Raw genomic sequence first — 26,720 nt, 5'->3', positions numbered from 1 at the left:
GGAGGGCTTTGGCGATGATCTACTATAACATTGACTTCGTGTTTTTTTAAATCAGATATTATATACAAAGTTTAATCAGCTGTAACTATAGATCAAAGATTTCTTTTTTCATACTGCATTTTAATTTTTTTTGAGACAACAGCTTCTGATTTTTCCATTTAAAGATTTTTATTTGTGACTGATTTTGAATATTATTGTTTGAAATATTTATAAATATAATAATTATATCTTGATTTTAGTGCTACTTTTTAAAAAATACTACTCTAATAAGATCTCCTTATGAAATTCAAAGACTAGAAATCCCCTGCAGATTGATGACTTTTTATTGTATCATTCTGTTAGGAACAGCTCTAGTCTAAATATGATATATATTGTTTCAAATTCAAAAGAAAATTCATCTTAGATTTGGTCTTGGAATTAGGACTTAAACAACTATATTTTATAAAATACAATTTTTGTTGTTTGGTATTGTAGCCTTATTTCTCATTCATATTTCAATAGTTTATATTTTGCAGACTGGTTTTGCAGAATCACCCCTTTTCAACCAAGAATAACTTCTTGAGCAAGAATTGTTACTTACATACTGTCTGTCTTAGTAAGCAGGGAGAACGATTGTCAGAAGCCACCAGATTGTCCTTGTCTCAGAAAATAGTTACTTTGCTTACTTTGCTTAGCATACTCTTCTTATTGCAACTCAGAATGAGGCTACAGAAAGGAAAATTCATGTATTTTTTCCTTATTGAAAAAAGTTTTTTTCTCTCAAAAAATTTGAATTTTAGTGTTTGTCTCAGGGCTGTCTTTAGTATAAGAAATACTAATCTTTTAATTCAAGACTGTTCAGAAGAATTTGAAAGTGAAGATATGTATAAAGTGTAAGATTGTTTGATATAAACTAACCCATGGTTTCTTCCCTTTGTTATTGTTTGTTTAGCAACCATTGGGTTATGCATTATATTTGAAGCCTGAATGGTGTTCATCTAATAAACTAGTAGGATTACTTTGAAGGCTTGATAATTTAGATCTTGCATGGATAGGATGATTAATGAAGAAAAATGAAAAAGAAAATCTCATTAAAATATATATTGTTGTAACTGATGTTTCTGATGATAGAAGCATTTAAAAGACATCGTCCACCTCCTTTGAAAGCCATTCCATGGAACATAATCTAAATACAATGCTTTCAAGGGTGCCTTCTGATACTTACTATTAAGAATTTGTATTGAAAATTGTTTCCTTATTTGCGTCTTTATTCTTAAAAGCTTACCTTTGGATTTTAGGCAATGCAGTATGGCTTCTTTAATTTCAACTCATTTAACCTGGATGAATATGAATACTATGAAGTAAGTTTTCAAGGATATTGTTTTTAACTCTTTTTTATATATGTTTTACTTCCAGAAGTAATATTCTTTTTTTTTTAATTGAACAATTTAGATGTATATAAAGTCATCTTTCTCTTACTCCTGTTTCTGCAGTCCTAGTTCTTATTGATTTTTTGCACTTGTTACATCCTTTTGGAGTGAGTGAGTGTGCTCCTAGGCATTTTTCTTTAATTTTTAGTTAAAAAAATTTTTTAAGTATTGATGACTTTTATAGAGTGAATTAAATGAGTTAATGTTTATGAAATCCTTAGTATAGGATCTGATGAAATGAATAGCCAGTATACATCTAATTACCTCTGGAAAACACGTATTTTTGTCAGAACCTTTTGTTTATATGAAGTCAAGACATTTTTGGATGCAGATTACAAAAAGTAAACACAAATGGCTTAAATAAAATGGGGAGATTTATTGGTTTACATAAGCAAAATGTCCAGGAGCAAGGGTAATTCATGCATACCAGATTCAGGTATTTAAACACTTACCAGAAATTGAGCTGAAACCAGTTTTGTTCCAAGGCCAGTTCTCCCCAGTTCTTATTTATAAGCAGCAACTATATAAGAATTTTCCTGGGTAAAATAACCGAATTACTTAGGTATAGTTTGAATAGCAGCAGCAGTCAGCTCTATTTTCCAAAGGTTGACTATTGTAGCCCCCCCCCCAAAAAAAGCTATTAAATAACAGTTATTAGGACCAAAAGTTAACTAACTATAAGGTCTGTTGGATAAAGATGGCTGCCAACAGCTTTGATTTACCCTTTTGATTTACTTCAGATCAGATCAGATCAGATCAGTCGCTCAGTTGTGTCCGACTCTCTGCAACCCCATGAATCGCAGCACACCAGGCCTCCCTGTCCATCACCAACTCCCGGAGTTCACTGAGACTCACATCCTTTGAGTCAGTGATGCCATCCAGCCATCTCATCCTCTGTCGTCCCCTTCTCCTCCTGCCCCCAATCCCTCCCAGCATCAGTCTTTTCCAATGAGTCAACTCTTTGCATGAGGTGGCTAAAGTACTGGAGTTTCAGCTTTAGCATCATTCCTTCCAAAGAAATCCCAGGGCTGATCTCCTTCAGAATGGACTGGTTGGATCTCCTTGCAGTCCAAGGGACTTTGATTTACTTAGCTTACTGGAAAAGAATGTTCATAGCTCCAGCAGGAGACTAACCGGTTCCTCTCATTGGCTTGGCTTAGATCATGTCTCTGCCCCTGAACCAAGCTGTGATTTTGGTAAGGGCAGTGGATGAGCGGGTGCAGAATACTTTGGTCATCCCAAGAGCTGAAATTGGGTCAGCCCTATCAAATCATACAGACCAAAAAGAAGGATGGTACACAGAGAGGAGAGAGACAGGCAAAACCACAGATGTCCTTTATGTTTTTTTAAGGTAGTGTATTTTTTTTTTTTTGAGAAAGAGTAATTTGATTCTCCCATTCTACCCTCCAAGTACATAATGAGTAAGATGTTATGCTAAATGTCTTTTTCAGCCAAGAATACTTGTGGAATCTTGGTTTGTTTTGTTTTTTTTCTATCCTGCTGTAGTTATCTTGAGCAGTCTCACTAATAATAGAGTGATTCCACAGACAACACTCTATTCAGCAGCACCTTAAATCCTCAGATAACTATTCTTTCACAATTTCTAAAATAGCTATTATTTTAAACCCCTAGGTATAATTGAACTATTTTCTTGATGAATTGGGTTAATAGGTACTGCTGATCATTATCGGAGAAGGCAATGGCACCCCACTCCAGTACTCTTGCCTGGAAAATTCCATGGACGGAGGAGCCTGGTGGGCTGCAGTCCGTGGGGTCGCGAAGAATCAGACACGACTGAGTGACTTCCCTTTCACTTTTCACTTTCATGCACTGGAGAAGGAAATGGCAACCCACTCCAGTGTTCTTGCCTGGAGAATCCCAGGGACGGGGGAGCCTGGTGGGCTGCCGTCTATGGGGTCACACAGAGTCGGACACGACTGAAGCGACTTAGCAGCAATAGCTATATGTTTATAAAGTACAATATGCATTTACCATCTTAATTACTGAATATAGTTGAATTATTAACACCATTTTTTGTACTTCCCCTTATGAAAATTGAGCAACTTTCACTTTATCAAAATTAAACATTTAAAATAAAATATACTTTCTCTTTTTAGATAAGCAAAACACCAGTTAGTGTTCCCTCAGTGTTACTTGTTTTTTACTAAGGAGTAATAATAAGTGCTAATTAGCTTCCTTCTCACCAATGCAGCAATTGCAGCATTGCTGTGAAGTAGCAGGGTCACCAACAAATGTCATTTACTTAGAAATTGCATTGAGACACAGGTAACTGTTAAGTAGCTACAGACCATAATGGTAGCTTTGTTTAGTTTCTATGAAAGTGAAAGTCACTCAGTCATGTCCGACTCTGTGAGTCCATGGAGTTCTCCAGGCCACTGGAGTGGGTAGCCATTCCCTTCTTCAGGGGATCTTCCCAACCCAGGGATCGAACCCAGGTCTCCTACATTGCAGGCTGATTCTTTACCAGCTGAGCCACCAGGGAAGCCCTTAATCTCTATATTTAGAAATTTTGGATTGGTAGTTTTCATTGATTCCATGATGCCCATTTTTTCCTGTTTTAACTTTTCTGAATTCAGGATGCATCTTACAGTATATGATACCTGTGATTCAACGAAATCTAATCACAGATTTCTCATTTTAAAACTCTGATTTTACTTCAAAGTCAGAACATCTGGCAATGCTTGTCCTCATTCTTACTTACATCTTTTAGCCTGAAATGAACATGGGCTCATCAGTTCCCTTGACTTATAACTAAGTCAAGTAAATCAGTTTTGGGTTACTTGCTTGACCTATAGATCTTAAGGCAACTGTTGATTTTTTTTTCTTGTCTATTCTTAGGTGGATGAAAATATACTCCAGTTGTAAAGCTGATGGAACTTGTGTTTATGTTCTCTCCTTCCCCACTATCAACTGTCTCCTACTTTCTGCTTAAGTCTTTTTGTAGCCATCTCTATTGTTATTAAACTTGAACTTTATCTTAGAATAATTGTATAATTCAATCCAAAAGACTTAATAACAGGAAGTAAAGTGTTTTAAATTTCAGTTTAGATATGATCTCTGTATTCTTGTGATTTTAAGTTTTCTGGTGAATTTTAGTAAAAAATGTTCATTGATTTCTCTAATTAAATAGGCAGCAAAATGATAGAAAAGTGCCTCTGTAGAAATAAAAAGTAAATATTGAGAAACCAGGACCCTAGATTGATTTTTTTTCTTCTTTATTCTTAAATAAAGAAGAAAAAAAAATCAATAAAGTAATGATTGCTCACATTGGAAGCCAATTAGTAATTCAGGAAAATAGGAAAGTTTCCATATCCCTCATGATAGAAAATTTGGTTTTCTTACTGATTAGCAGCAACTACATAAGAATTTACTTGGATAAAATAAAGTAATTAGGCATAGTCTGGATAGCAGCAGCAGTCAGCTGTATTTTCCAGAGGCTGACTATTGTAGGGGAAAAAAAATGCTGTTTAAGTGAAAGTTATTAGGACCAGAAGTTAACTAACTATAGTCTCTTGGTATCCATGGGGGATTGGTCCCAGGACCCACTGTTGATATCAGAATCCACAGGTGTTCAAGTCTCATAGTCAGCCTTCCAAATCCACAGATGCAAAACCCACAGATATTGAGGGCTGACTATTCCCTGGGAGTATTCATAACAGGATAAATTTTAGTTTCCTGTCTCATGGTCATTTGTAAACAGCTTTTGTGCTAAAGGAAATGGATTTGAAGTCCTTAAGATACTCACTATTGAAAGGGACCTGGAGAGGAGATTAAATATAAGAATGAATTGTGATCTTCCTTTTGCAGAAAGCAGAAAATGGAGATTTAAATTGGATAATACCAGACCGATTTCTTGCCTTCTGTGGACCTCATTCAAGAACCAGACTTGAAAGTGGTATGCAAAAATATGAGACCAGTATAGTTTTGTTATTAAAAGTATCCATCCGCTATTTTCTTTTAAAAGAGGCCAGAGCTCTGCTCTCTTAATTAAGTGTACACTTGAACATTTTATCTCATCTTTCTGCCTGGATTTTAATTTTAAAATTTTTTTTTCATAGTTATAATCAAATTGGTATTCAATCCCCAGTCCAGATACTGTTTCCATGCAGTTACAAGTGATACTGTTTCCATGCAGTTACAAGTGATACTGTTATCCATTGTTTCCTTTCTGCATTTTACAACATCTGGTGAATTTCTTCATGTAGGTTACCATCAGCATTCTCCTGAGGCTTATATTCCATATTTTAAGAATCACAACGTTACTACAGTTATTCGTCTGAATAAAAGGATGTATGATGCCAAACGCTTTACAAATGCTGGTTTCGATCACTATGATCTTTTCTTTGCGGATGGCAGCACCCCTACTGATGCCATCGTTAAAGAATTTCTGGATATTTGTGAAAATGCAGAGGGTGCCATTGCAGTACACTGTAAAGGTATGTTTCTAGTGTTGGTTAAAGAGTGGTGGACATGTATATATGTGTGTATAGAAACACACCGTACTCATTTAGATTATATGCAAGGACACATGAAGATGCCTTTGTTTTAAAGAGTCTTTTTTTTTCCTTTTGTGGTTTGCTTTTTTTCGTAAAACTACTTTATTGAGGTATTGGCATAAAAAAGCTGTGCATATAAAGAACGCCTTTCTTTATTTATTTTGGCTGCTCTAGGTCTGTTGCAGTGTGCAGGCTTCTCTCTAGTTGTGGCGTGTGGGTTCTCTAGTTGTGTGTGGGCTCTCTAGTTGTGTTGTGCGGGCTGCGGAGCTCACAGGCCCAGTAGGTGTGGCTTGTGGACTTAGTTGCCCTGTGACGTGTGGGATCTTAGTTCTCCAACCAGGAATCAAACCCGCATACCTTGCATTGGAAAGTGGATTCTTAACTACTGGATGACCAGGGAAGTCCCAAAGAATGCTTTTAAACCCCCAATTTCATATGGAAAGTATAATAAATTAAGTTGTATTCATTGGTAACCCTACAAAGGCTTATCACATTCATTTATTCATTAAATGTCTATTCAGCGCCTACTTTGGTAGGTTCTGGCATATGTCAGTGAGCAGAGAAAACTCAAAGAGCTTATCTTTTGGACTTTGTTTTCTAACAAGTAGCTAGATTTTCAGTAACTAGCACAGTGCCTGGTACTTAATAAGTATTTATTGAATGAGTGTGTGGATATACTAGGATTTATTAAACTTTTCTTTTTTGGTTATTCAACTAAAAAGACAAGGGATATATTTTTGTTAAGAAAAATCCAACATTGGGGAAAAGAAAAACTAAACAGCAAACCCTGGAGCATATAAGAAATCTAATTACTGGAGTTCCCACATTATCAGATTCAAATTTTCAGTTTTCACTGAAAATTCAGTTTTCACCAAAATATCTCAAGGACTGCCAAGAAACATGAAAGGATAGCTCATTTCAAGGAAAAAATGAATCAACGGAAACTGTCCCAAAGAAAGACCAGAGGGTGAACTTATTAGACAAAGGTGTTAAAACAACTATATTTTTTTGTTGTTGTTGCCACATGGCATGGGAGTATCCCTGATCAGGGGTTGAACCTATGCCCCCTGCAGTGGAAGCATGGAGTTTTAACCAGTGGACTGCCAGAGAACTCCTAAAACATCTGTCTTAAAGGTGCTCAAAGAGGTAAAAGAAAATGTACACAAAGTCAAGAAAACAATGTATGAATCAAATTAAAATATCAACAGGAGAGACAAAGCATTAAAAGGAAAAAGGAAATTCTGGAACTGAAATGAAAAATTTACTGATGAGATTCACAAGCAGTCATAAGCGGGCAGAAGGAAGAATCAGCAAACTTAAAGACAGAATAATTGAAATGATCGGGTCTGAGAAAAGTAAAAGTGAAGTCACTCAGTTGTTTCTGACTCTTTGCGACCCCATGGACTGTAGCCTATCAGGGTCCTCTGTCCATAGGATTCTCCAGGCAAGAATACTGGAGTGGGTTGCCATTTCCTTCTCCAGGGGATCTTCCCAACCCAGGGATCGAACCCAGGTCTACCGCATTGCGGGCAGACGCTTTACCATCTGAGCCACCAGGGAAGCCCCTAGGTCTGAGGAACAACAACAAAAAAAAGACTGAAACGGGACCCAAGCCTAAGAGAACTCTGAGACACCATGAAGTAAGCCAGTGTATGGATTTTGGGAATCCCAAAGGGACAAGAGAAAGAAGCAGGGAGATTATTTGAAGAATTAATGTTGAGAACTTCCCAAATGTGATTAAAGACATGAATGTAAACATCAGAAAGCCCAACAAACTCCAAGCATGAAAAACTCAAGACCTACATCAAGATGCAGTCAGTCAGTCATTGTAAAGCCAGAGACAAAGAGAACCCTGAAAGTAACAGAAGAGAATCAACTTATGACATACAAGGATCCCAGTAAGATTATCAGTATATTTCTCATCAGAGACTTTGGAGGCCAGAGGGCAGTAGGTTGCTATGTTTAAAGTGCTGAAGGAAAAAGAGTGTCAACCATAAATCCTATGTCTGGCACAACTGTCCTTCAAAAATGATGGAGAATTTAAGATATCCCTAGATCACTAAAAGCTGAGGGAATTTGCTGCCACTAGGCTTGCCTTGCAGGAAATGGTAAAGGTCGAATGAAAGGACTCTAGACAGTCACTCAGTGCTGTATAAAGAAATTAAAATCTCTGTGAAAGTACGTACGTGAACGGTTATAAAGGCTATTACTGTTGTCACTTTGGTTGTAAACGCTCCAATCAAAAGACAGAAATTGGAAGAATGGCTTACAAAAATAATCTAGCTATATGCTACCTAAAAGATACTAAGTTTAGCTCCAAAGACACAAAGAGGTTGAACATGAAAGGATGAAAAATTTCGTGTAGATTGTAACCAAAAGAGAGAGGTGATTGTCAGACAAAATAGACTTTAAATCAAGAAGATTACAAGAGACAAGAACGTTATATATTAACAAAGGTTTCAACAGAGCAAGAATATATATATATATATAGAACAATTATAAACTTTTTACATGCCTAATAACAGATGTTCAAAATACAAGAGGGAAAAATTGACAGACTTGAAGGAGAAAACAGTTGTACTGTAATAGTTGGAAATTTAAATATCCCATCTTCAACAGTGGTTGGGACAGTCAGACAGAAGATAAGGAAATAGAGGACTTGAACAGCACAACAAACCATCTGTATCTAACAGACTTATACAGAACTCTGTGACCACCAACCAACAGAATATAATTTGTCTCAAGTATACTTGGGACATAGTAGTAGTGATGTTAATTTGTTAATGATGCTGTCTCTGCATTTTAAAATGGTTAAAATGATCAGAAACTGACCCCAAAGGGACATAGATCTTTGAATTAAAAAATTTTAAATGACTGTCTTAAAAATGCTCCATGAGCTCTTTTGCTTAGGTCTGTGGCGCCGGCAGGATGGACAAGTGTTGCAGTCTTCATACTGCTGGGAAGCTCCATCGCCGTCACAGGTGGCACGATAGACAGTCCAAGAAAGCCTATTAGGACCGAAGGCCAGTCCTTTTGGAGGCACTTCTCATGCAAAGGGAATTGTGGCAGAAGAAGTAGGCGTTGAAGCCAGACAGCCAAATTCTGCCATCAGGAAGTGTATCAGGTTTAGCGAATCAAGAATGACAAAATAATCACAGCCTTTGTTGTTTGAATGTTTCTGAGGAAAATGATGAAGTTCTGGTTGCTGGATTTGGTTGCAAAGGTCATGCTGTTGGTGACATTCCTGGAATCTGCTTTAAGGTTGTCAAAGTAGCCAATGTCTCTCTTTTGGTGTTATACAAAAGGCTAAAAGGAAAGACCAAGATCATAAGTTTTGATGGTGAAATCCTGATAGTAATAAATTTTCGTATCACCTACCCCAAAAGAAACCTCAGTGAGCTAAACAGAATCATAGAGAAGTAATTGAAATCAGGAAAGTGATTCATAAACAAAAATCCATTCAAATGATAAAGTTTATATTAGGCATATTTTGCCAAATCTAAAAAATAAAACAAAATCCAACTTTGGTTATTTCATTTTTTTCCAACTATAATAAGCAGTTGAGGTGATTTTCAGCTGAAATGCACAGGATAGCCACCACAATAAAGAATTATCTCATTCCAAATGTCAATAGTGCTGAGGTTGGGAAACTCTGAAGTTCACTGCTGACCAGTTAAAAATCTGAAGAGGATTTGATATGATAAGATCTTTGGTGAAGAAAACTGATGATGGTGTGAAGGTTGGATTATCAAGGGAAAAGGAAGATTCATTGGCAGTGTATTGATTTGCTCTAAGTACTATAATAGAATACTAAACAACAAAAAATTTATTTTCTTATAATTGAGAGTTGCCTGACTAGCTCAGTCAGTAGAGCATAAGACTTACTTTCTCACAATTTTAGAGGCCAGAAGTTGAAGATGAAGGTGCTGATTTCTGGTGAGGCCTTTTTTCCTGGCTTATAGCCAGCTGCCTTTTCTTTGTCCTCTTTATATAGTCAGTCCTGCTATCTCTTCCTCTCTTATAAGAAAGGACACAAGTCTTATTGTATTAGGTGCCCCCCTCACTCCATAACCTAATTTAACTTTAATTTCCTCTGCAAAGGCCCTTTTTCCAGAAACAGTCTTATTGGGAGGAAAGGACTTCAACATCTGGATTTGGGGAGGCACAGTTCAGTCCATAACATTCTGTTCTCTGGGCACCTAGTATCTATTTGAGGTAAAATGCATTCACTCTTTCCCGACAGTCCCCAAAGTCTTAACCCATTACAGTATCAATTCTATGTGTAAAGTCTCATCTAAATATCTCCTGAATCATGGTTGACACTTCAGGTATGATTTATCCTGAGGCAAATTCCTCTCTGTCTGTGAACTTCTGAAACCAGACAAGTTATGTACTTATAAAGTAAAATAATGTAACGGGAATAGGATAGATATTCCTGTTCCAAATGAGAGAAATCAGAAAGTAGTGACAGGTCCCAGGCAAGTTCAGATCCTAGCAAAGCAAATGCCATTGGATCTTGAGGCTCTTTAGCTCCTTTCTCTGTTCAACAGGTCCACTGGGATGGCAGCCCTGCCCCTGTGGCTATGAGCAGGGGCAGCCTGGCCTGCTGAAACTATGCAGGAGGCCCTGCCCTATGAAACCTAGGAGCAGACAGCCTCGACCTCTGGGCCTATGGTTGTATTGGCAGCCAGGCTGACCTCTGCATCACCCTTAGAGTCATACTAACCTTCTCTTGAAGGATGGGGCTTATTTGCAACCAGTTCCGTTGTCCAGTCCTATGGAATCCCTGAAACCTAAAAAAAAAAAGCCTTCCTTTATTTCATCCTATTTAGCCCTGTTTCATCCTCCCCTTTAGTCCAAACTGTCAGTGTGTCTTCTACTGTAATCCTATCAATGTTTTTGGTTTTTGCTGAGATGGCTTTTAATTACCCATGATTAAATCCATGGGTAATATCATTATGGAATTTATTTTTTAATCTTAGGCTTGGTATCCAGAATACACTTTCTCTCTTTTTTCAGATTGACTAGGCCTAGAGTTTTCTGAATGTTCAGTTTGTCATTCCTTTTTGCTTAACTATTACTTCTTCGATTCATCTCTCTCTCTCTCTCTCATGTCAGTCAGGAGAAACCAGGCTGGACCTTCAGCACTTTGCTAATGAATTTAAATCTACTGTGTTAAATGTCCAAGGCTGTCACTCAGAAGTTCTCTCTGCCACAAAGCGCTAGAGCACAATTCAGCTAGGTGGTTTCTGGGTGTTTTTTTGCCACTTTCTAATAAGAATTGCTTTCCTTTCAGTTTCCACGTGAGTCTGCACTGAAATCTCCATTAATGTCCATGTTCCTCCTACCAATAGTCTCTTCAAGGCAGTCTAGGTTTTTTCTATTATGTGCCTTAAAACTCTCCTGGTCTTTACAGTCCCAGTGCCAAAGTCACTTCCACATTTTTACATAGTGTTTGAGTAGTATGCCACTTCACAGTACCAAAATCTGTGTTAGTTTGAGTTTCTCAGAGAAATAGAACTAGTAGGATATGTGCATGTAGAGAAGGAGATTTATTATAAGGAACTGGCTTATGGGACTATATAGGCTGGTGAGTATAAAAGCTGCAGTGTGGACTGGCAGACTGGAGACCCAAAGAGAGCCAGTGGTGCAGTTGAAGTCCAAAGCCTGTCTGGTAGAAAATTCCCTCTAACTTTGTTGTTCAGTTGCTCAGTCATGTTCGACTCTTTGCAACCCCATGGACTGCAGCAGGCCAGGCCTCCCTGTCCCTCACCATCTCCCAGAGCTTGCTCCAGCTCATGTCCATTGAATCAGATATGCCATTTAACCATCTTGTCCTCTGTTGCCCCCTTCTTCTCCTGCCTTCAATCTTTCCCAGCATCAGGGTCTTATTCTAATGAGTCGGCTCTTCACATCAAGTGGCTTCAGCTTTAGCATCAGTCCTTTCAATGAATATTCGGGGTTGATTTCCTTTAGGATTACTGGTTTGATCTCCTTGCAGTCCAAGGGACTCTCAAGAGTCTTCTCCAACACTACAGTTCAAAAGCATCAATTCTTGGGCACTCAGCCTTTTTTATAGTCCAGCTCTCACATCCATACATGACTACTGGAAAAACCATAGCTTTGACTATACAGACCTTTGTTGGCAATGTCTCTGCTTTGGGAGGTGGATATTTTGTTCTTTGCAGACTTTCAACTGATTGGATGAGGCCTACCCACAGTATGGAGGGCAGTCAGCTTACTCAGAATCTACCAATCTCATCCAACTACACCTGCCAGATTGACACTTAGAATTAATCATCGCAGGAGGTAATGATACTAGTCTAGATGAGAGTAAAGAAGGACAACAGGAATAGAGTGGGGAGAAAAGTCCATGTGCAAATATGTATAAAAGTAGAGTAGAAAAAAATGTTGGGTGAGGGAGAAAGTACAAGATTTTAAGCTTATATTTTTATAAAGATGATGGTATTATTAACTGAAAACCCAGAGTATAAAACACTGTTACTGAGCATTATCTCTTAGAAAGTAGATTTGGTTAAACATAGAATCATGTGGGAGATTTTAGGAATCTCTGTTTCTAGGCTGCATCACATACCAATTAAAGCTCTCTAGTTGGTTGTACTTTATATCAAAACATGAGAAGCATTGTTGAGGGGAGCAGAATCCTGGGAAGCTTTTAAAAAAAAATTCTACCTGCCCAACAAAATTCTGAAGCAGATGAGACCAGGTCTCATTGGTTTGTTTCTTTCCTAAGCTGGCCTTGGACGAACAGGCACTTTAATAGCCTGCTACATCATGAAGCATTACAGGATGACAGCAACTGAGACCATTGCTTGGGTCAGAATCTGCAGACCTGGCTCGGTGATTGGACCACAGCAACAATTTTTGATGATGTAAGTGGATGGAAGTGAAAGTGAGTCACTCAGTCGTGTCCGACTCTTTGTGACCACATGGACTGTATAGTCCATGGAATTCTCCAGGCCAGAATACTGGAGTGGGTAGCCTTTCCATTCTCCAGGGGATCTTCCCAACCCAGGGATCGAATTCAGGTCTTCTGCATTGCAGGCAGATTCTTTACCAGCTGAGCCACAAAAGAAGCCCATGAATTCTAGAGTGGGTAGCCTGCCCCATCTCCAGTGGATCTTCCCAACCCAGGAATCGAACTGGGGTCTCCTGCATTGCAGACGAATTCTTTACGAACTGCGCTATCAGTAGTTCCTCAGGAATTCATGGGTCTGGAAGGTGATGGGAATTAGAATTTTTCTTAGTCCCTGGCAACAGCAGTAGGAGAAAGTTGTTGGTATGTTTCTTTCTGGAAGGCTGTATTTTGATATTGTTACTTAAATGCTGTAGGAAACAGGCAAGCCTCTGGATAGAAGGTGACTATTTCCGTCAAAAGTTGAGGGGTCAGGAGAATGGAAAACACAGAGCGGCTGTCTCAAAACTCCTTTTGGCTGTGGATGACATTTCAATCAATGGGGTCGAGAATCAAGACAAGCAAGAACCTGAACTGGTAATCGAACCACCCCCATCATGCTGTTGTCATTGCTTTAAGTGCTGTTGAGAAGGTTTTAGGGCGTGGAGAAAACTGTAGATAAATAAAGCACATTCTGAGGGATTATCGTCACATATTTTTTATACTTATTGCCCTGTCTAGGAACTTTTTAGTCAAAATAGTTCAAAGTTATGTGTCCTTAAAACTAAAGTTTATGTTTTGTTTACTCACAAGACACTGGGATAAAAAGAGGTATGTAAAGTAAACCCTTTATATGGACCTAGTGATACCCCCTCTCCCCATTTTTTCCCATTTCATGATAGCTGATTTAGGAGACCACTTGTTTGCAAATGGGGAACCTTAAAGAACCAAGAATTTAGGGGGTAGCAATACTAAATATGTTTTGTAGTGGTAAGTAGATTGCAAAATTTAAAGAAAGTGTTTTCAATATTGAAAACCCATTATGCCTCTTCACTGTCAAAATGTTTTATAATAAGAGTGCTATTGGGTTCTTCGTGAAAGTCAGCTTTCAGGTGTCCTGAAATGTGTCCTATAGCTTTATTTTGAAAGCAGCAAGATATTTTAGAGTTCATAAGAAAGTTGAAGTATGAATATATTTGTATGTGTCTATGTATGATCTGTATGGATAAATATAGCTGCTGTGCTTCACTGCATTAATAAGTACAGCTTAAGTCATTAGCTCAGTGTTTCTCTACTTATACAGTACAGTGATGATGACGAAATCAGTGGAGTGACACAAGGGGATAGACTTCGGGCCCTGAAAAGCAGAAGACAGTCAAAAACAAACGCTATTCCTCTCACGTGAGTCTGATTTCCTTCGTGTGGTTGTTGTTATTTAATTTGTGTATAAGGTCCTTCCTTCATGAGCATTTTTTGCTATACATTTTCTCCATGGTTGCATGACCATTATGCCACCTTGAAATGAGTATCTACTTTATTTACAATCTAAAGGTGTTGCCTAAGAAACTCTTAGGTATCTTTTATTTATCTCTGTCCTCTGTTGTAACCTCTCTAGCTTGTATAGATAGGAAAGCACTATACAGAAAACTATTTCTCTATGGATAGTAAGTGTCAACTAAAAATTTTTAGGACTTTGAAACCTAGGAGGCAGCATTTCAAGTAACCCTGGGAGAACTGCTCTGAGGAGGTGATGGGGGTGTGCAGGGAGGCACCAGCATATATAGGAGTTTGCAGCAAAAGGCAGGTAGTCTAAGTGTCAAAAGATCACCATTAATAAAAGAAAGCTAGATACCTCAAGTGAAGGAATTTATGGGAAGATGTATGGGAAGATACAGAAGTCTGGGCCCACTGAAATCATTCTTTTGATCAGCACCTCAGCTGTTTGGGTCCAGTATTCTGTGTTTTCATATCCCAGTCTCCTCAAGGTTCACTGTGGGGAGTGGCTGCAGTCTGATGGCTGCTAGATGGCAGGTATTCTTCCCCTTTCTGAGTTCCTTCAGAACATACCAGCTCACCTTTGGCTGGTGGCTGCGATAGCTGATTTCTTTGTTTACTAATATGGTATGCAGTATTCATTTCTCATAACCATTTTACATCCTCAAGAGAGTGACAGCAGATGTAAACTATAGAATGACTGTAGATTTGTCTGTAGTTGTTAAAATTGCAGACTTGTGTAAATTTACTACCATACTGTACATAATTTGTTTTGATATGGTGGAATTTAATTAGTGGTGACATGGTGGCTTAATGTCATGTCATTTTAAGTCAACAATGAATTGATTAAACTATATTTTTATATGAACTTTTTGTTGGAGGAATTCTTTTCAAGTCACAGAAGGAGATTTAAAGTGGAGATAGCAAGTTTTATAGTTATTAGGTTGTCTGTGTGTGTCCTTTTATAGTTCCTCATGTAAGTGTTACTTGAGATTCAATCTCTAGGAATATCCAGGATTGTTAGAAAGATGGTAAAGTAAAAAACTTGGCCATTGTACTTTTTTCCCAAGTTGTTCTTTAGGAGATGCTCCCACCTGTGCCATTGGATTCCTTCCTTTGGGTACCAAATTCTCCAGCACCCCCCCGCCCTGCCTTTCTGGTGATGGAGACAGGTTATCTTATTATTCAGTAAGCATCTTGTAATATGGTAAGAAACTATGACACAGTAGTAGGAGTAGGAGTAGTGTTAGTTGCTCAGTCGTGTCCGACTCTTTGTGACCCCACGGACTGTAGCCCGCCAGGCTCCCCTGTCCATAGGATTCTCCAGACAAGAATTCTGGAGTAGATTGCCATTGCCTTCTCCAGAGGATCTTCCTGACCCAGGGATTGAACCCAGGTCTCCTGCATTGCAGGCAGATTCTTTACTGTCTGAGCCAGAGGAGAAAAAAATTTATTTGGAATTGGAGGATAATTGCTTTACAATGTTGCGTTGGTTTCTGCCATATAACAACATGAATCAGCCATAAGTATACATATATCCCTTCCCTCTTCTCCACCAGCTGCCCCCTCCATCCTTCCCTTCTAGGTCATCACAGAGCACCGGGTTGAGCTCCCTGTGTTACACAGCAAATTTCCATTAGTCATCTATTTTACACAGGGTAATGTATATGTTTCAATGTACTCTTGTCAATTTTTCCCACTGTCTCCTTCCTTCACTGTGTCTCTAAGTCTGAAGAACAGGTCTCTTTAATTAAAAGTGGTCCTTCACTGGTATCTTCTCAGAATCTTAAATTCCAAAGTTCAGTTCCACTTAAAGGATGTATCATCATGGGCCACTGCCTTGGGAGATTCTTAAAAGACCCAAAGGGAAGGAATGAGTTTTCCATAATAAAGTGCCATGTGAATGAAAGGCATCAGTGTTGATTATAGGCATTAATTAAGCATTCTCTTTGCTGTTGTGCATGCACTCAACTAGAATGCTATAAGAATGTGCATTTTTAAATAATTTTTTAAAATTCCAAATGCCATTTTGTTTTTAATTTCAAGTCATCATTTAAGGTCTTAATGGTTCCTTATATTTAAAAATAGTATCGTCCCTCCAAATAATCATTCTGAAGCCAGTTTTCTACAGGAGGAAATAGCCAGTGCCCTAGAGCAGTGCTGTTCAAACCTCAGTGTGCGTTTGAGTCTCCTGGGCAGCTTGTTAAAATGCAGATAATGGTCACTGGGTCTGGGATGCCATCTGATTCTGCATTTCTTTCCTGGCAAGCTCCCAGGTGTCAAAGATGCTGCTGGTCCAGGGGCCACACTTGGAATCACAAGCCCTATAAAATGGATGATTTTGTGGGGTTGCTTTTAGTTATGTCCAGGTTTTTTGTTCTGTTTTAAAAAATCTGCAGCATCAGTTTATTTCTCAATAGCTTGTTGCCTTCTGTTCAGAAGTCAAGTTGCGAGTCAGGGGATGGGAATTCTGCTTAGTCAAGGTTCTTGAGTTTGATGATGCTTAAAGGAAATTTCCTTCAGTAACTCTGTCTGCCACCTTGTGAATATGTTTTATAAGAGTACAAATCATTCGATGCTCCCTTCTAAAAAAATGAAACTATGAAAGTCTCTTCCATAGATCAAAGGTTTGTGGTAACATAAAAGAAAGCAACGAATGTAGACTAAAATTAGAAATATTGTTGGAAACCAGAAGGTGACACGAGATGCTGTGATATTTATCTTGGTATGTGCAGTTCCCTGAGATGGAACTTGATGGATGGCTGAATGATAGTAACTAGCAACAACCCATGGAGAAAATTCCACCTCTATGCTATCCATTTGCTTAGTTACACCCCACCTTATCCCAAAAGGTGTAAAAGGCACTGGGCCCTTGTGAAGCACTCTTGGCATATGTTAAACAATCTTTTTTTTTTGGCCATGCTTCATGGCTTGTGGGATCTTAATTCCCTGACCAGTGATGGAACCCCAGCCCTCAGCTTTCACTGCTGATTCCCTTTCATTGTATTTATAATCCCTTAAACAATAGAATAATCCCCAAACTGTCCTCTCCCCATGCACACAATTAATAAGCTTTTAAGTCACACTTTTAAAGGAAAAAGCAAAATGCTGAAATTCTAAGCTCTTAATAATGTGTAAAGGCCCTGGAGAATTTAAGATTAGTCACAGTAGATTTTCCATCCTTCTCGTTCCTTATTCTCTCTGCTTTTTCCAACCCTCTTGACTGTTACAATCATCTCTTCTTTGCTCTTCTTTGTAGTTCCTTTGGCCCCAGAAAAGGTCAACTGGAGATTTCTTTTCCTTCCAAAGTCTTTGTGTTGTTTTAGAAGTTAAAAGTCCCCTTTTAGAAGTAAAAGTCTCCTGAGCAGAAGCTTGGGTTAAAAATCTGAAATGTTTCTCCCATGTGTCAATGTGGACATGTTATTTTGCTTCACTGCTGGTACTTAGCCAAATGAAAATACTTGTAAGAGGGAAAGTGAGTGAAAAAATAGAAAAGTACTGATGATTCTTAGAAGAAAATTGTATAGTACATCCAGTCATTGATTTCTATTTCACAAACAGTCAATATTTGGGGAGAATTAAAGTATTAGAAATTATGAAATTAGTGATTTTGTCAGAGAGCTTCTCTGATCCCGACTACCATGAAGACAGGCAATGAGGTAGCATGATGATCTTCAAGTGATACCCAAAACGTAATGGCAAGTCTTATTGTCTCTGCTAAAATTGATTCGGTAGATTTTATAACTTCATCCATGCTACCTATCTTTCTGCACCGTGCTGATGATTTCTGCTAGGTTTGCTAGGGGTAAAGGAAAATGATGTATGAAGAATGGAAGTGCATCCTATGGGAGCAGGTAAAAATACAGATATAGTTATCCTTGAATAATCCCATAGAACCCCCTTAACAGTGTAGGTAGATATGCTTCATCACTGGAAAATAATTATCTTGCCATGAGCTTTACTAGAGGAACAAATGAAAATCTAGAATGCAGACACGTGCTGCGTTGTGTCCACTTATATTTAATTGTGCCTCCTATGAGATTGTTGTTAATTATTAGTTCAGGGGTTTGGGTGTTTTTTTTTTGGTTGGTTGGTTTTGCCTCATTTTTGTCTGTGATTTGGTTTTCTGTGTGGTTATTGTGCTTTTTAAAGAATTTCAATCACATAGCTGTGACTCTAATTTCTGTTATCATACAATTTAAATTAACATGGGGTAGTTATCCAACTAGAGATTGGGTTTAATCTTTTGTTACCAAATGTCAAATTTGTTTAAAACTGAAGACAGCTTTTTTCCCCCCAGCATAAAACAGCAAAGTTTGACCCCTGTTTCCTGCCCCTTTGCGTTGCAGGGTATCTGAAATTCACACGTGGCTTTATTTATTTATTTATTGGCTTCTCAGTTTGAACATCTGTTCTTTCCCCTTTGCCCCTTTCCAGATGTTCCCTAGCTGTGCTGACCTCTGCACTGTGTAGTATTGTCATCTGGTGGATTGTTTGTGACTACATTCTCCCCATCCTGCTATTCTGTCTCGATGGTCTAAGAACACAGTAGCCATCAGGACCTTTGACAGATAGCTGCTGTGTAAGTGTCCCATTCCATTTCTCTACTAGTGCTCACCTCTGGTGTCCAGTGTTTTTCTCATGATGCATGTTTTTCTCACTATCAGCTCTTCTAGCTTTGTTTGATTTGCCTTTTTTTCCAAGGTTCTTATTCTGAATCTTTGCTCTTCCTGGGTTGGTGGTAGGGAAGGAAGTCTTCACTGTTAGTTTCGTACAAGGGACGTTAAAAATAACACACTTTGTTTTTAAAATGCACTTACTCTTAACAGATTTTTTTGAAACAGCAATTTATGATGACAGTGAAGTAGTTTCTTTTTCCTGTCAAAAATATATAGTTAGTTTGGGATCCTTGGGATGGCTTTTCTTTCAATCAGTTGTCTGTACAACTTTGCTCTGGTTTTCTTAAGTAGATATCTTTAATATAGTCTTTCTAATCTAGCAAAAAGAATTTTCCCACTGGTTTTCTGCTGTTAGCAAAGGTGATTTTGTAGCCATGAGGTCTCATGAGCATTGCATCCTTTTTCACCTCTGATTCTGCCATTGTACACAGTGCTCTCTCAGCAGGCCCAGTCTTCTATCTTAAGGAAGCAAAATTTTCTCCTCTGCCTTGTTTCACTTCCTCCTCTTTAGGGAATACAGTCAAGTATGGTTTTCAGCACTTGGTGCGGAAGGAAAGTAGGGAAGCAGAGAAGACTGGAGTCTCTTGTCTGTGTGTTTCCATATGACAATTACTGTGCTCCTTGCGCTCCCACTGTCCTCCGTTCCCACAAGTAATCAGAATGTTCTTATTAGACTAGTGGAGGCACAGTCTGTCTTCTCCTAATACTCTTTGTCATTAAATGAATACCTTCACAGTGGAGAGACTCCTTTTCTGCAGAAGAATGTGGCAAGAAGCTTACTGGAGAACATCATGTAGTTAAGAGCAAGAGCACAGAGAAGGAGGATGTGTCTTGTGAAACTGTGGTTCCCTGCTACCCTCTTACATCCAGGCTGCATTCTTTTTTCTCTGAATTTTTTCATTAGCTCAAATTTTAAGAATTTCTTGTCCTGTTCTGACTTGGACTTGGGAGTTATAAAGGAATACAAAAGTGCCTTCTAGGATCTCCTCCAAAGTATAATTCCATTGCAACCAACTCCAGTTCTTTGTGCTTTCACTGAATGTCTTCAAATGGCTAGAAAAGATTTAAAAATCTAGCAGATGCTTTTCTTTTCAAATTTAAGGAAAATCTGCTTAACATGTTCCTATTTATGCTATTTTTAAAATATCTTATTGGTATAGACTTACTATTTGCTTGCTTGCTATGTCTTTTCAGTTGTGTCTGACTCTTTGCAACCCTGTGGACTATAGCCTGCCAGGCTCCTCTGTCCATGGGACTTGGGGTTGCAATTTCCTCCTCCAGGGGATCTTCCCAACCCAGGGATTGAACCCACTTCTCTTACATCTCCTGCATTGGCAGGCGGGTTCTTTACCACTAGCACCACCTGGGAAGCCCAAGCTTATTATTACATATGCAGTATTTCTGATAAAAATTATCCCTTTACAATGTTTTGTTTTGTTCCTTTACTTCTCTTACTGATCTTAGATTTCACACATTCTGACTCAGGAACATCATGCACTGCGTAGATTTATTCTTCTCAAACTATTCTGAGTGGCCATTAGAACAGGTGGGGTCATTGCTAATAGTATTTAGGCATTTCATGCTTATATTATTTTTTGCAAAGTATGTTTAAAAATGGTCTCTATCGGGCTCTTTTTGGTGTTCTGTGCCAGGACATAACGTTTTTTGTCATTACTGACATTTGCCACTGTGTTTCTAGACCCAAATCAGAGTATTTACTTTAGCCTGCTCTGATTAATTTTCAATTTATGGAAACCAAAAGGTTTCAACAGTAACAGTGATGTAAACAGGTATAATCTGTGTAATTATCTTTAGAGGTAACTACTCCAGGGCACTGCTGTCGACATTCGCCTCTATTGGCTGATGATGGAGCATTCATTGCCTGATAGGTTGTTGCCTGGCATGCCTAGAGAGCTTGCCTATAATGGCGCTTCACATGCTGCAAAGGACCTCGTAGACAGTAGGAAGGGGACCTCTGCATGTTTCAGGGCCTCAGGCCCATCATTTTGAAGGCTCTTTTTGTATCGCTGGCGGACAGCCAGTGTAAATAGTGCATGGTTGCATGATGGAGCCTCTTTTTGGAATGAACATTTACTTCAGAGCACTGTATGACTTGATTGATTAGAGCTTTTCAAATTTTTTTGCTTTGCCTCAAGTTGCAGATATTTTTGTATCCAAAATCTGAAAATACTGGCCCTCAAAAGATATTGCAGAGAAGAAAAGGAATTCTAGTATGGGCAGGAGATAGAAAGTAGGACTGAGGGTTCTGTCAGGAAAAGATGGAAAGGAGAAATGACATGTGCTGAATGTTGTCCTGCAAAGCTGTGCGGTTGGCTCGGTGTGCAGGGTGGGAGGTACTGAGTTCTCGCATCCCCATGGCAGAGTAAACACTTCACCCTTGTTGGCTAGCTTAACCCACCGTAGGGTGTTATTTGTAAGATAAGTACTATCTAAGTTGAGTTGCTGTGTTTTCTTCCCACTTTATTGATATATAACCTATAGATGAAATAACTAGTCTGTTTTTAATGCAAATAACTGGTGACCTGAATCTTATTGATGAGATTACCGCATTCCAAATTTCTGTAATGCTCTTATTTTCAAAATTGCACATAAATTATCAGCTACTAATATTACTTCACATGAATTGTTCTCACTAAGTGAGAAGTAAATCATTTTAAAAAGATGTTTCCTATCAGCTTAAAATATGAGTTAGCAGTAATTTCTCACATTATTTGAAAAGTAGAGGTAGTATTTCAGAAAAGCCAACAGGAGTCTCATTTTCTCCATTTATAAAAAATGGAGATAAAAACCATGAGCCCTGTTAAGTGGGCGAGAGGCTTCAGGACAGCAGTGGTAGCATGAAGCACTGGGCTTTTTCTCTATGAAAAATTCTAGATTCACAGCCTTAGCAGAGACCACTAAATATCTTCTCCTCACTTTATAAAATGAAAAAGAATTTAAAAATAACTCCTTGTTTTCAATGATAGAATTTATATGCCAGAGCGGTTGGTGCCCTTTTTGATCATGTAACTATGTCAGCATATACATTTTCTGTTTTGTTAAAACAGTCAACATATAGGATGATAAAACTCTATTAGAAACCCTGAATCAAGCATTGACTCGCTTACCCAGGATCAGTTTCCTTCAGTGATATTGAAGGCCTCATTCATAAGGCTTTCAGAAATGCTTCTCATTTAAAGAGAAACAGCTTGGCTAGTGCCCCACGCTCAGCTCTCCCTTCCTCTCCCCCAAATGGCTTGAAAACTACTGACCTCCAGACTTCTGCTCTAGTGCAATACAACCCCATTGTTTTTTCAATGATGAAAAGTTAGCATTTTACTAAATGCTAATTATTCTATGGTTTGAGTAATACTAAAATTATAAGAATTTACTACATTTTAAGGACCTGGCTTTGGTTATTAACTATTGTGGTGTTAACACAGCATAGGAGGTAGGACCGACTGCTAGTTAGTTGTGAAGGTTTCTTGTTACACAGGAGCTGCGTTCTCAGAAGTTGTTTGCTATCTCACCTGTATGTTTGGATATGTGAGGATAAAACTTTGTAGTGTTTTCTCTAACAGATAAATAGGAGTTGACTGTGTATAAATGTGTACGTATGAAGTTCAGTGTTTTAGTCATTATCTCTTGAAGAAAACAATTGCTTATAAAATTTTTTGGTGTTTTCTGCTGTTGTCCCTATGACAGTTCCATGGGGAAATTTAAAACACCCTGTATTTTTGAGCAGGTATTCTATGTGGGCTTTATCTGAGGGGTTCTTGCTGATTTGTTCATTTGCCTCCTGGGCAGTCTACTCCCATAGGTATCAGTTCCTTGAGATGTCTAGAGTCTAATTAAATAAAGTTTCACAAAATTAAAACAATTTCATTTTAATGGTAGTTGATGACTTAGTAGGTAATTGTAATCCAGATTTTTAAAAATTGCTTTGAACATCTTTTTAAAATTTGAAATGTTATAAAAAACATGAGTTTGACTTGAGTTTGATTCAAGTTGACTTGAGTTCTGTTACTTGTTCTTCCATCTTTGAAGAGTGAATACTGTGTATATATTTATGTTCATAGTCTTTAGAATTAGGGTTTTAAAATGATTTCTTGTTTCATGACTAGAATTCTAAGAATCTGATTTTACTTTGGGGCACAGAAATTTGTCTTTCTGATTGATTTCTTTGGTGTGGGAATTGCTTGACATGCTGGGTGATTAATTTTCCAAAAGCAAAGTTTTCTGGTTATCTTCGTGTAAACCTTCATAGGGAAATGAGATGCTTTATTTCAAAAGACCTTGATGTAAGAGTGTGTTTCAGATTTTTTTTTTTTTTTTTGATAAATGTGTTTATGGAAAATTCTATCAGTTCTCAAGAAAGTAATTTGCACTAAAGTGCAAAAATGCCCTCCTCTGTCAAGTATTTGCAAATTGTTTCAGTGAATATAATGTTATTTTTTTCCAACTATTTTCAGAGTAATTCTTCAGTCCAGTGTTCAGAGCTGTAAAACATCTGAACCTAACATTTCTGGCAGTGCAGGCATTACTAAAAGAACCACCAGATCTGCTTCAAGAAAAAGCAGTTTTAAAAGGTGAGAAAAGAACCCTACTCTTCTGAAGTGTTTCAAATATTGGCTTTCCAGTTTAATCTTCTGGAAATAGAAATGAAGACAGGAGAAAGCAAAGTCCCAGTGATGGGAAATTAATCAAAATGTTTGACTTGTTCATCATCTGAGAAAATCTGGACCATTTAATTTAGGGTTATGTTTTGTTTTTCAGAGGTCATTCTTAACATTGGAAATGTGGTCTCTGGGTCATAATACGGGAAAGTTGAGAATGTTGTGTGTACTTCTGAGTTCTTCAATTGAGAACTTCCAAAGCTCTCTCTGTCAGGACTTGGAGGAAATCTTTCTGTCAATATATCAGATGCATCATAATTGTTGGAGAATTAGTTGCACATAAGTGGTGGGAAAATGAGAACTCTTGAGAGTTTGGGAACCTTCTTTACCCAGTAACTGTCCTCTTGGTCACAGTCTATCCCGAGGGGCAGCTCTTTCCCTTTCTGGTCTAGCATCTTGCACTTCCTTCATTAGTATACACTCTGACAAGAAAATGGACATGTTCTGTGACCAAATCCATCACTCACCATTGTCTTTGGATGTTTATCATGATCCGAGACATTTCATTTTTAACATATTCCAAAATCAGATCCCCTTTAGAAGAGAGCAGATTGCCCATTTCCCATCATCTCAGGATGGATAGGCGGGCACCTTTTTTGTGTTTATGTATCTTTGCCTAGAGCTGGCGACCCATGAGGCACGACAGTGTTGTCTTACAGAGATCCCAAGCGACCTAAGATAATCTGCACCAGACTAGAATGTTCTTCACAGTTTTCCTTGCTATTTTTTAACTTCTCTGCTCTCAGACCTTTGAGGCTTTGGGCCTGCCACGACCTTCAGCGCTGAGGTGGTTTCTGGTGCGGCCCCGTGGCAGCCTGTGTCCTAAGGGACTTGCTAACAATCGAAGAGCTCGGTGTGTTTTGCTGTTTTAAGGAATTGTTCAGTTCTGCCGCTGTTTATCTTTGCAGATTCTTTTGTACAGTTTTTACTACAAACTTTTTATTTAGCTAAGAATGTGATAGTACCTCCAAACAAGTATTAATTGGGCACTGATTCATGATCGTAGGGTTTAAAACTTTTCATTAGGGAGGGTATCAAATACTCTTTAATTCCACTGAGAAGAATATTAGAGAAATGCTGACAAAAAAGTCAAGAGTTTAGGTACATTATAACATAATACTAGAATTTTTTTATAACAGTAAGAAATAGGAAATGATTGATGAATTCTGCCAAATGAATTGAGAGTCATGTTTTCAAAGAAAAGTTAATGACCTGGGTTAACTGCTTATGGAGCAGTAAGTGAAAAGGGCTACACATAAAACTTATGAAATACTGCTTTAATTTTACAAATGTAAAATGTGTTTTATATATGTGTAAAAGCGTATAGGTATATAAATATTTATCAGCATAAATATTTGTGTGTGTGTGTGTGTGTGTGTGTTAGTCATTCACTTGTGTCCGACTCTTTGGGACCCCGTAGACTGTAGCCCACCAGGTTCCTTTGTCCATGGAATTCTCCAGACAAGAATACTGGAGTGGGTAGCTATTTTCTTCTCCAAGATAAAAGGAAAATGTGCTTATAATACCAGTTCTTCTGGTTGGTAGAACAGTTGGGGAGTCTTTTTTTCTTATCATTTTCTTTTTTTCTAACTTTTCTACAATAAATGAGGGGAAATGGGAGTTTTTTAACTTGGACACTTTTATGTAAATTATTAAAAATTTAAGTAAAAGGCCTGCTGCTGTTGATTGTTAGACATATTTTGAACGGACATATTCTTTTCAGACTTCCATCACAGCCAGGTGTGTTTTGCCCATTTAATTCTGCTTTCTGCTTTCCCGGATGGTGCTCTCCAGGTTTCGGATGAGATGACTAGAGTCCCGAAGCCGGGCTGCACATGCCGGACCACACCGCACTCCTCTTAGGGTGTGGCCGGATGGCAGTTTTTCCATCTAGGTCTTGTCTAGTGATCTAAACTTGTGCTTTTCAGCAGAGGTGGTTCCTGATTGCGGGGAGCATCTGCCTGAGGTCCCTGGACTTGTTGCATTGAGGACTTTAAAGTAGAGCTCAGACTGAATAGTTTGCGTATTAAAACGGCCCAAGCAGTTTTCAGGCAATTGGGATAGTGCTGAAAACCAAAGACTTCGTTTAAATTCTGAAATGGACTTTCAGAGATTTGGAGGGGCATAGAAGTAAAACAGCAGGAGTCAGCTGGGTTTCATGGTGCTTTTAACCACGCCCTCCCTCCATGCCAGATCTCCTTTGCCTCTTTTCCTGGCTTTGGCCTGTTTTGACATCACCTTAACTGCGACCACTTGCAGCTCACAAGAGAAAGGCAAATGCACTATGTACAGTCCCACTCCTGCTTCTAGGAAATAATGGGTGTCAGGCACCCAAGCTGTAGCCTGTCTTTTTATCCTATAGGATAGTACTCATTTTTGGTTGGAGGATATGAGCTATTAATTAACTAATTTTAAAGTATTGAATAGAAATCTTTTCTTGGAACAGCAGTACACACATATATACACATATAAAATAGTACCCCATTTCCGTGTACATTAAACACTTCGGAGGAACCAGGGCTGACAGCCTGCTGTTACCCCATCTGCGAGGTCCTCTCTCTTGCAGGTTGATGATGTGTCTGTGTGTCGTCATCTCTATTGTGCCACAGAACTTGACCTTTCATTTCTGTGTTCTGTTCTACTCTTAGAGGCTTCCAGGATGAATACCTCACCCAAAGTCACTTTCTATTGATTTGGCTCTTTTGATTTTTGGCAGTGTATTGAGAGGCTGTACCTCTTTGAAGAACTTTTGCACAAACACACTAAAAAAGTATTCATTTGGAGACTGAAAAAATCATTATGAATGTTGTCATTTGTTATTGGGAAGAATTGCCACCATGTGTCTGTCATGGCAGGTGATTATTCTCCCATGTATCCATTGAACACTAGCCACATCTAACCTTAAATCATGAGTGTTAAGCTCTGCTCTGGCACAACCATGACAGTTCAGGCTTGGAAACACTGGAGTGTCTGGCGGCAGATGGAGTGCTGAGGGGAGTCTGTGTGGCACCTTCCTCATCCCCTTTCTT

General features: G+C 38.4%; 1 protein-coding gene across 20 annotated transcripts in view; it reads left to right on the top strand.

The window, feature by feature from the left end:
- The window catches only part of CDC14B (cell division cycle 14B), a 128,299-nt gene that overhangs the window by 90,908 nt on the left and 10,671 nt on the right, over positions 1–26,720 (top strand). For 10 of the 20 annotated variants that reach the window (XM_027550264.1, XM_027550258.1, XM_027550266.1 and 7 more), the window contains 7 exons: positions 1,278–1,340; positions 5,238–5,325; positions 5,636–5,866; positions 12,681–12,819; positions 13,280–13,439; positions 14,146–14,243; positions 23,488–23,604. In XM_027550264.1, the coding sequence (XP_027406065.1) occupies positions 1,278–1,340; positions 5,238–5,325; positions 5,636–5,866; positions 12,681–12,819; positions 13,280–13,439; positions 14,146–14,243; positions 23,488–23,604 (896 nt within the window). Of the gene's footprint in view, positions 1–1,277; positions 1,341–5,237; positions 5,326–5,635; positions 5,867–12,680; positions 12,820–13,279; positions 13,440–14,145; positions 14,244–18,773; positions 18,919–23,487; positions 23,605–26,720 lie in introns of those variants that run through there. The other 10 variants (XM_027550265.1, XM_027550270.1, XM_027550272.1 and 7 more) reach the window with 3 other exon arrangements.

This window comes from Bos indicus x Bos taurus, chromosome 8 (assembly GCF_003369695.1).
Source record: "Bos indicus x Bos taurus breed Angus x Brahman F1 hybrid chromosome 8, Bos_hybrid_MaternalHap_v2.0, whole genome shotgun sequence".
Lineage (NCBI taxonomy): Eukaryota > Metazoa > Chordata > Mammalia > Artiodactyla > Bovidae > Bos > Bos indicus x Bos taurus.
This window is presented reverse-complemented; position numbering and strand designations above follow the sequence as displayed.